The following is a 10,689-nucleotide window of genomic DNA, read 5'->3' on the forward strand; positions in this document are numbered from 1 at the left end:
CTTTCAAGGATCACATTGAAGGAATCCAGGCAAAGTGTAATAAATATATTAAATGTTTATATCCTCTTATAAACAGAAATTCTAAGCTCTGTCTAAAAAACAAATTGTTAATTTATAAACAAATTTTCAGACCAGCCATGCTTTATGCGGTACCAATTTGGTCAAGCTGTTGTTCCACCAGGAAGAAAACGCTTCAAAGGATTCAGAATAAAATTCTGAAAATGATTCTGAAGCGTCCTCCCTGGTTTAGTACAAATGAGTTACACAGACTCACAAATATAGAACCATTAGATGTAATGTCACATAATATTATAAGCAAATTCCGACAAAAATCGATGCAATCTTCAATTGAATCGATTCGCTCTCTGTATTAGTTAGTAAGTTAGTATATAAGTTCCTTTTCCCCATTACACAATACAAGTAGGTTTAGAATTTTCCCTAAACAAAAATCTCAGAATTGCGGAAGCAAATGATGTCTTCATGGTAATAACCAAATCATATATATATAACAGGGCTGAAAAGTCACCACTTGTGGCTGAACACCCAATTTAAATCTTAATAATTTAATTTTAACTCATATTCCAATAAATAGTTATTTAAAAAAAAAAAAAAAAAAAAAAAAAAAAAAACATTTTAGTTATGTCTCTGACATTACCCACCCGCCTTTTTATAATCATATCTGACGATTCCATGTACATTGGAGCTATGAGACTGTCGAGAAGCTTCTATCTCAAGGCATAAAGGAGGGTGTTGCCTGATATATTTCACCATATTTCATGCAGCAGCAATCTTGGGAGCGGAATCGGATTTACGTCAAAAACAAAGATCCAGTATTTTATTGTTTTCATTCGTCACGTGGTTGAATTGGCGCAACAGATTTGTGCTGTAACGATCAAGTAAACTGATACTGCCAGCATGAAAAGATGACTGCGAAGGATCCTCGGAAAGAAAGACGTTCGAAGCTGGGCGCCATTTTAGATTGGGAAAGTTGAAATCCCCAACGATTAATATTTCGTCAACAGGGCAAGCGTAAGAGCATATCTCTTCGAGGGACAAAAGATGGGCATCGATCAACGACAGGTCACGAGTACGATCCGGCGGTAAATAAACCGTACAGAAAAAAGTTGAGTAACTAGCCAACTTAATTTGTACCCATACCTGTTCAACGCAACTACCACTGGTACATTGGATTAGTTGTAGTACAAGTACAAACTCTAGTAGTTTTTATTCAAATTTTGAAGTTTTTATACGATTTTGCCATCGTACGGTTTAAATTTTTGTTAAATCCGAAAATATGCAGTAATTGGTAGTACCATTCGACTAGGTCTCATTTGACCCTAAAATTGTAAATAGCTAGTGCGATTATTTGACACATACACACACATACAAAGACACTGCTCAGTTCGATGAATTGAGTCGAATAGAAAAAGACACTTGGCCCTACGGGCCAATTTTTATTAGTCGATTTTTCAAGTGATTGCATAACCTTTCTATATGAGAAATACTTAAATAGGTAAAGAATTCGCTCAAGCTTCGGAAAAATTTTCCGAGGCCTGGAAGGCCCAAGGGTCATATTCCAATCAGTTCAGCTCGACGAACTGAGCAAATGGTAGTGTGTGCCCGTGTGTATCTGTATGGATGAACAGAATTGCAATTATTTTCGTTCTTTGATCCATTGTTTACTTTTTGAATTATATAAAGTTTTATGTCAGAATTTGCAGTTTTTTGACAAAATCTGTCTCAATTGACCTCAAAAACTAAAAACTAAAACAGATTCCAAAATTTAGATACCTCATTGTAATACCTATCAAACAAGCCATAATTTTTTGGGATCCATCCATTTTTAACGGAGATATTCACATTTTTATGGAAATTACTCTTCCTCTCTTTCCCAGTAAAAGGAGTTTTCAGCGTTTTATGATCAAGCTATGTTTAGAAGCAAAGTGAAACACAATTTTCAATACGCCCTTGAAAAACTGTGTAAGGCACTTAACAGACGGTATTCAACATCCTTTTTCACGACATTTTGTGCAGTGATATGAAACCTCTTTGACTGTCTTAGAAAGGTTATGCAATCACTAAGAAGATCACCATTCGAATCATTCGAATTCTTCGAGATTTCACCTGCATCAAACTTCTCAGTTTTCTCAGAGACTTCTTATTTTTCAATCAGATCCGGCGTCTAGTTCAAGAGATAAAGAGTGATTAGTGTAAAAATGTCAATTTCACAGAAACTATTCGGGTTTGAAGATTTTGATAGTCGATGACCAAATAAACTTCTTTCAGTTCTACCGGTATTTGGAAGGTATCCAAATTTATTCGGAACTCACTACGATTTCTCAAGAAATGGCTACACTGATGTTTGAAAATTTCGAATCAAATGAAATGGTTTACAATCCTTTAGGTGAATAAAACTGACTTCGCCTACACTGAGGAGCTAAATGTTTTTCACAAAGAAGGCCAAATCGAATTTTATAAACAAAAATTCAATTTAAAACACTTCCAAAATTGATGATTTTTACCCGATTCGGAATCCGATTATAGAATTCCAAGATGAATTTTTAAAATTGAAACTGTTTTAGAAAATCACGAAACCCAAAAAAAAATCAAAGTTGCGCTCTAAACTATTCAAAGGGTGTAGCCGGGATTTCATATAAGAACTGTCCCCGAACAGAAAACAAATTGATATACGCTATTGGAGATGATTTTCCCAAAATTTTAGCCCTTTTACTGCCATATTGGTGAAGTTTGATTTTTTTTCAGAATTTTTCAAAATGTATTTCTTGTAAAACAAATATTCAAAATTTTCGATTTTTTTAACCGCACTTACAATTTTGGTACCACTCTAGATTTTACATAAAAAATAAATCATTTAAGAGTACATTACGCTGTTTTTTTTTTAGATTTTTAAAAAATGTGGACGGGTATAATATCAGATTAAAAAAAAAATAAATCATTCGGAAAACCATGCGTCCCCATCAAATGGTCATCATCCGATGGAGACGCATGGTATTTAGTTCTAAAATCATATATCACATGCCCTTAGATCTAAATACCATGCGTTTCCATCTACGATAAAATAACGAAATAACGATAGAATTTCAAATCACTCTCGGTAGCCGGCTACCCAGAGCAATAAACGCTTGATAATATTCTTCAGAAGTTTACTAACAAACTACTCTTTTCTGTGCGGCAAATGTTCCTAATGTGTTAATAGCAAACATGGATTCACAATAGACCATTAAAAAGCGAGTGAAATAAATCGTTACTGTCTCCCAATTCAATTTGCAAAGTAACGCAATAGTAATGTCCGGTACCTCATATTGCTGCAAATAAAAAATAGCAAACTATCAACGAAATTGTTCTTCTCAACCAACATACGATGATGAAGGATTATGTTCAAGTTTGTTGTAATGTTTTCATCCGGAGTCTTCAGCAGCGTAGTCTCCGAGGTCGAGTGGGTTAAGCTCCGAGCTCTGGTCGAAAAGCACTTGTTTATGGTTGGATCGTGATGTCGGCAAATAACCAACATTTAATAGCGGTGTCAGACCCGACGACAGGCAATGGCCGAAATAAGTTGGAACCGACATCATTATGTTGGTCCAATCCGACTGTCTGTGACAGCCGACCGCATGTTGGCGGCACGATAGAGTCGAATGTCAACCCGGGGGCTGAGAAAAACATGTTGTTAGAAGAAATGGTTAAAAAAAACAAACAGTCTGTAGCTCATTCAAGCAGTATAACCGTCGTAAGAATCCGTTTCGTCACGTTCGTTCCTGTCGGTAATTATTCTTTGAACAAAAAGTTAACTTCCGTTCGTTAAACGTTGGTAGATTGGCTAAGCCAGCCAGTAGGGGTGAATTTCGTGAAGTAATGTACCGCATTTCAGTCCCTGGCTTATCTTGGCCAAACGAGAAAATAATCGTTTTTTCGAAATGACGTGCTGATTTGAATGTAAATTTTCAATATCCGTTTAATACTGAAATAATTTCATAAACGGGTAGAGCCTATTTTCAACAACCCTAGCACAGAAACATACTTGTTCCGCCGAATATGGCAGAAAAACTTGACATAATAAGAAAATGTGGCCATTAAACACGCAAGGAATGTGCATAATTTAACGCCGCCGAGCGTATAAATTACACAATGTTTTGTTAATGAGCGTGTTTTCCGGCTGCCTAGCGTGGAGTGGGTTGGCGGACCTGCGGCACTTTCGTTTCAAGAATGTTTAACCGTGTTGAACCGAGTGAAATGCAGATGCAATCAGATAGGGCTTCTTCCGTCGAATTAGAGTCGAGTTGGCATGCTTTTCGAAGGGAATGATTCTAGCAAAATTTTACGATATGAAAAGTTAGCAGGCTGGGTGGTGTTTAGTTTACACTCATTTTCTTCATGTAGTACATGTCGTAAATCAATGAGACTTACTAAAAGAATGGATAGTGTTTAACGTTTCCTTAACAAGCAGTGAATGAAAACTGCATTTAGAACGACGAATTTACCATTTTGGGACGAAAATTGTTATAAATTAAACATATTTATTTCAGTTGGCCACCAGTCAATTAACGAGCATCGAAGCATAAATTTATTTCATCAGGACATTACTCTCAATATATTAACATTGCCGGCTGCTAATTTTTTGTTCAGGTAATTTTCACTTCATTTCTAATTCCCATTTCAATTTAACAACACACCCATTTGTGCTCGTGCAAAAACATTAAAACACTGCAATAAAAATAATTCAAATTTATTATCCACTGCAATGTGGTTAGCAGGACTCTCGGTTAGTTGAAAAATGTTCTGTGCTTCTTCCGGTCGGTCAGTGGTTGGTGGAAAGTGTTCCTTGTTTAACAGTATTTACTCCTAGTTCCTGTGATTCTGAAAGTCTTTGGGTGTGCTGTGCGGCAGCGCGTGTTCTTGGCTATGGACAGGCCAGACAGGAAGGAATGAAAAAAATAAAAATGACGGACTCGCCCCAGTTGGCAATAAACCATAAACCACCGAGTGTCTAGATTCGTAAACCTACACCATCGAGAGCAGTCGGTAAATCATCAACGAGAACGCAAAGAAAAAGGAACCTCCGAATGCCGTCAACTGCATTTTCACTATTAATATTATTAGTATTAGTATTATTATTATACAGCACGGGGTTCGCTCGGTTTTAATCTTTACCGGTTGGCCTGGGTGGCGTTGGCCCGGCCACTGACCACGGAAATCTGTTGAACACAAAACAGTTTACAGTTTCCGCTTGTGCCGGCTGCTAAACCGCATAAGCTTGTTTCAAGTTTGCCGGTACGAGCACTAAATGGACCTGGAGAATTATTATCCTTTTATTTGTGACCGGTCATTTGCGGTCCGGGTGAAAAACGATCTCGAGCTTCTGGGACGGTGCGACGGTGACTGAAGTGACCACTAGGAGACCGACTTGCCGAACAGAGAGGCCCGGCAATTTGCATTCCTTATTTACTCACTAATCTGTTGTGCTTTTGTTGAAATCTCGAGTTGGCTTTTTAATGCTGCCTGAAAATTGGTTGCTATATTGTGTGGACTGAATGCATTCTAATTGTTGCTAAAAGTTGTGTTTTGTTGCGTCAGAAAGACTAAAATGAAATCCAAGCAGAACACAATGAAGATAAACAGAATGGAATCATTTACTGAGAATTAATTCAACGCAGAGGAGCTAGGTGTTCCTACTTTTCAATTCCAAAACCTTTTGTAAAACGAACTACAATTTTTTTCTGTTTTAATTGAAGGAGTTAGGTTCAATCCGGGGATTCATTTATTATAATATATTGCTATCTTGAAATTCAATTGAATTTAATATATCGTTGATCTTAGCCATTAAATAAAGTTGTTTTAGTGCTATATCTAGAGCATTATGTTTTAAAAAACGGTTGGAAGTAATAGATAAAATCTCTGCCACAAAGTTTTATTTGCAGACAAATGTTCTGTACGGTCATCAAAAAGTATATTTCATTAAAGTAAGTAAACCCGATAAGTATATGCATAGTAATCTTTTAAGTCACTGTATAATTCATTATAGTAAAATACGGGACCGTATAAAACCAACTCATGGATCTTGATTTTTACGATTCGTTTTCGTCTGATCAGTGCAGTAGCAGTTTATGTTGAACTACTAAATAGATCGGTGTAAAACAGTGATTTGCCAATAGCATTAATTTACTTCACATTTGCTTGGCGGTTTATGTTGAACTCCGTGGTGGCATTAATAGTTTAACACAAACTACCAGAGCATTGATGATTTAAAATCTTGTAGTTTTGAACGCTCATGACCCTACAAAGTTTTAAATTTCATTGTGAAAATAATGGATCAACTCAGCCCCTAAAACCTGGTCCAAAGTTCTGGTCCGGGTACAGAAACTAGCTCCATAATATAGATCCACAACTCAAATCTTAGAATTCAGGTCCAGAGTTCCGGTACCAAGACCAGGTCTAATATCCAACTCCAGAATGCAGGATTGCAGTTCTGGACAGGTTCAGAATTTCGGACCAGAAGTTTGGTCTAGAATTCAGTCAAAAAATTCCGGTCCTGGAACTACACTAAGGTCTTCTTTTACACGGGGGATACGTCCCGCGTCAAAAAAAAAAAAAATAAACGCGTAACTTCGGAAATTTGCGTAGAAAAAAACGCGAAAACGCGTCTTAGAAATGCATGAAATGTCCGGATCTGACGTAATCTCCATAAATATTTTTTCGAAAAAAAATGGATAACTTCTTGGGGGTCAAAGGTGCACGACATCCTGGAAGGAGCGGCAAATATCATATCATACTGTTTGTATCGGCAGTTTGATTGACACCTACCCGGTGTCAAATGATGACTAGTGACTCCTGTTTTTAGCAGAATGAGGAGGTGCGGAGTATTAGCAAGCGGTGGGACAGAGTGCAACCGACGACACGACCAGACACTTCGAAGAAAAATCGGAATAAAAAGTGTTCGTGAACGATTTACCATCATTTACCACAAATATAACGACCCCTTAGAAATTTTAAAAATAATCTTCTTGAGCAACACTGCTTTAGTTGCTACGAACTAGTTACCATGGTACGCATGTTCCCAATTCTTATCCGTTGAACCACGATGAGCGGCCATACAAAACTTATATTGGAGAGCTACTAATTCGATTTTTGTATTCATTCTTTATTCTCGGTTAAAACACAAACCTGAACTCGGGGAGAAATCACGAATAAAACATGCAAATCAAGAACACTGTTGGAATCAAGAAACAATCAAGAATCAAGAAAAAATAACAGGAAAAATTAACTAAAAACCAAACTTAAGAAGAGATAAGATAAGAAAAAATACAATTAAAACACCAAACAACCAAGGTAAGACATACGAAATCAAATAAATACTAACATGAAAATTTATCCAGCAAAGAAGAACCATCACCCTCGAATTCCTCGAAATCGGCCGGGTAAAGGCCGTCATAAACTGATTCCACAAGATAAGCACTGTTGAGGGACGAAGGAATGGAAATACCTTAGAAACAGAGTTGAACCATTGGAAATAAGGTAAAACAAGATATGAACTGTGAACAAAGGTAAGCAAATCCACATCGATAAATAATCAAAAATGTTTGGTAAGATTATTATTTCCTCATATTGAAAGAGGAACACTTAAGGTAATTAGATAATTTTAATAGTACAAAATACTACAACTGCCAAAAATTACTAGTGAAAAAACTCGAAACGACGTGATATACAACAAACATAATGACGAAAATAAACACGCGACTACAAAACTATTAGACATAAACTTGAACATACACTATTAAAACATTTTTATATAATCTATTTGAATCAGTTCAAAAAACAGTGACCAAGTGGGCACCATAGCCTAAGAACGTCTGTTTGCTGATTTAAAATAGAAGCTCATAGAAGCAAATTTTATCAAGGGTCCAGTGTAGAACCAAAGCAAGGGACTGCTGCTGAGACTACTAAAAAAATCGGTACAGAATTCAAATCCATAATACCGCTCCCAAATTAAGGTCCTGCATTCAAGTCTTAGATTTCAGAAATCTATGTTCAGAAGACCGGTTCAAAATTCATGTCCAGGTACAGTTTCAAGTACAGAATTCAGGGCCCGAATTCAAGCTTTAAACTCAAGTCCAGAAGTTTGGTACAGATTCAGAAATCAGGGCTAGGTTCAGAATTCAAGCCCAGAATGCAGGACCAAAATTCATGTCTAGACTCTAGGTCTAGGAATTGAGAAAATAGGTCAAGAATTGCGATGCAAAGATCGGGTATAAAATGCAGGTCATGGTCTCGAATCCAACTCCAGAGTTTAGGCATCGAGAATAGACATTCTAGTAGAGACTTCAATTTGTGTAAGAAATTTAACGGTTGTTTCAAAAAGCAATCACCAAGTAGCTGTTCTCCTGCAGAGGCGCTTCGGGCAGCCCAGTAATCCCTTATGGGCTCTTGCGTTCGAGCTTTCATACAATGATAATTCATGCGTGCAATATCGTACGTTTTTACTTGTACACAGCTTTTTTTGAAAAAGTTTGTACTAACTTGGATATATAGTTCTCTGTAATATAGGTTCAGAATTTAGGAACAAATTCTTGGTCTAGAACTCAAATATCCAGAATTTAAGCTTATAATCATGGTCCAGAATCCCGAGTCAAAGTTCAGGTTCACGTTCAGAGTTCTGGTCTAGAATATCAATTCAGAATTTAGGTTCAGAATTTAGGCTACGTAACTCCAGTCACGATTTCTTGTTCATAATTTTGTTCCAGAATCTAGATCCTCGTGCAGTATTCGGACTAAAACATCAGGCTTACTGGTTCAGAATCCAGTGCAGCAACGAATTAAGATCCAAGTCCATCAATTAGGTCCAAAAATCCAAAATTCTAGTTCAGATGCAAGTCCAGGTTCATAATACCACTTCAAAATCCAGGTCCAAATACAAAATTCAGGTCTAGAACTGCTATTCAGAATTCCAGGTCCTGGTCCAGAATCAAACTTCAGAATTCAGGTCAACAGAATCTTGGCCTAGAAGTCGGACATAGAATCCATTTTGTGCAGAATCATGATTCCTGTGAGGAATTCGGGAACAATATTCTAGTCAAGAACAAAACTCCGGATCCAGAATTCAAATCCCGGTTCAAAACTAATGTCTAGATTCCAGTATCAGAATTTTGGCTCAAATGCAAGTACAGCATGCTTGTCTAGAGTTTTGGCTTAGAATTCAGGTCCAGAGTATAGATCTTGAATCTAGGTCCTGAGTTAAAACTCTAGGTTTAAAATTAAGGTCCAGGTCCAGGTCCAGGTCCAGGTCCAGGTCCAGGTCCAGGTCCAGGTCCAGGTCCAGGTCCAGGTCCAGGTCCAGGTCCAGGTCCAGGTCCAGGTCCAGGTCCAGGTCCAGGTCCAGGTCCAGGTCCAGGTCCAGGTCCAGGTCCAGGTCCAGGTCCAGGTCCAGGTCCAGGTCCAGGTCCAGGTCCAGGTCCAGGTCCAGGTCCAGGTCCAGGTCCAGGTCCAGGTCCAGGTCCAGGTCCAGGTCCAGGTCCAGGTCCAGGTCCAGGTCCAGGTCCAGGTCCAGGTCCAGGTCCAGGTCCAGGTCCAGGTCCAGGTCCAGGTCCAGGTCCAGGTCCAGGTCCAGGTCCAGGTCCAGGTCCAGGTCCAGGTCCAGGTCCAGGTCCAGGTCCAGGTCCAGGTCCAGGTCCAGGTCCAGGTCCAGGTCCAGGTCCAGGTCCAGGTCCAGGTCCAGGTCCAGGTCCAGGTCCAGGTCCAGGTCCAGGTCCAGGTCCAGGTCCAGGTCCAGGTCCAGGTCCAGGTCCAGGTCCAGGTCCAGGTCCAGGTCCAGGTCCAGGTCCAGGTCCAGGTCCAGGTCCAGGTCCAGGTCCAGGTCCAGGTCCAGGTCCAGGTCCAGGTCCAGGTCCAGGTCCAGGTCCAGGTCCAGGTCCAGGTCCAGGTCCAGGTCCAGGTCCAGGTCCAGGTCCAGGTCCAGGTCCAGGTCCAGGTCCAGGTCCAGAAATCGGGTCTCCACACTTAAAGACGATTCTCAAACTCGGCATAAAGAAATACCGAGTTAAATCGTCAACACGAAGTTTTACTGGTAAAACCGAGATTTGGCTTAGTATACTTTATTTTGTTTGGTTAGTACGACATCTGCCAAACATATTAAATACTCATCAAGTAGTTGAATAAAAAACATCAAATTTTTCATGGAGTTGAAAATGTCGAATTTTGTACTAGTAAGTGATGATCTGCGGAAAGCATTTATTTTAATTTGAAGAAAAGTGTTGCAGAATTACTTGAATATTTGTTAAGGTATCTATCAGAAGCAACATGTAAAAGATGGTTTGAATGGTCAGAGGTAATGATTTTGAGGTGACAAATGAAAAACGTCTGAAGATGCCGAATTTTAAGCAATATTGGATAAAGATGGCACTCGTAGTCAAAAGCGAATGGCGGGAACCTTAAATGTTGCACCATAAACTATTTCTGACCGTTTAAAATTTTTGAGAAAAGTTCACAGTTTTGAAAAAAGGATGCCACATGAATTGAATGAAAGACAAATAGAAAACCAAAAAATAAAAACACTTGGGAACTTTTTCTTCAAAAACACAAAAAAAACATGTGCCCCAGCACAAAGTTTAGCTAACCCCTAAATGACAAAAAAACAGTTTTGCATCGAATTGGCGATAACCATCAACCATCAACATCGAC

General features: G+C 38.7%; 1 protein-coding gene across 1 annotated transcript; it reads left to right on the plus strand.

The window, feature by feature from the left end:
• Nucleotides 1-1,059: 1,059 nt before the first annotated feature.
• Nucleotides 1,060-10,052, plus strand: LOC131434119 (serine/arginine-rich splicing factor 4-like). Its single transcript, XM_058600763.1, has 2 exons — nt 1,060-1,100; nt 9,278-10,052. Exons 1-2 carry the CDS (start codon nt 1,060-1,062, stop codon nt 10,050-10,052), a joined length of 816 nt encoding a protein of 271 aa, XP_058456746.1.
• The last annotated feature ends 637 nt before the right edge of the window (nt 10,053-10,689 follow it).

The sequence above is a fragment of the Malaya genurostris genome, chromosome 3 (assembly GCF_030247185.1).
Source record: "Malaya genurostris strain Urasoe2022 chromosome 3, Malgen_1.1, whole genome shotgun sequence".
NCBI lineage: Eukaryota > Metazoa > Arthropoda > Insecta > Diptera > Culicidae > Malaya > Malaya genurostris.

Coding starts and splice junctions, on each gene's coding strand:
- LOC131434119 (XM_058600763.1), top strand. CDS start 1,060: ATGGGCATCGATCAACGACAGGTCACGAGTACGATCCGGCG. Junction 1,101..9,277: donor GTCACGAGTACGATCCGGCG/GTAAATAAACCG, acceptor ATTAAGGTCCAG/GTCCAGGTCCAGGTCCAGGT.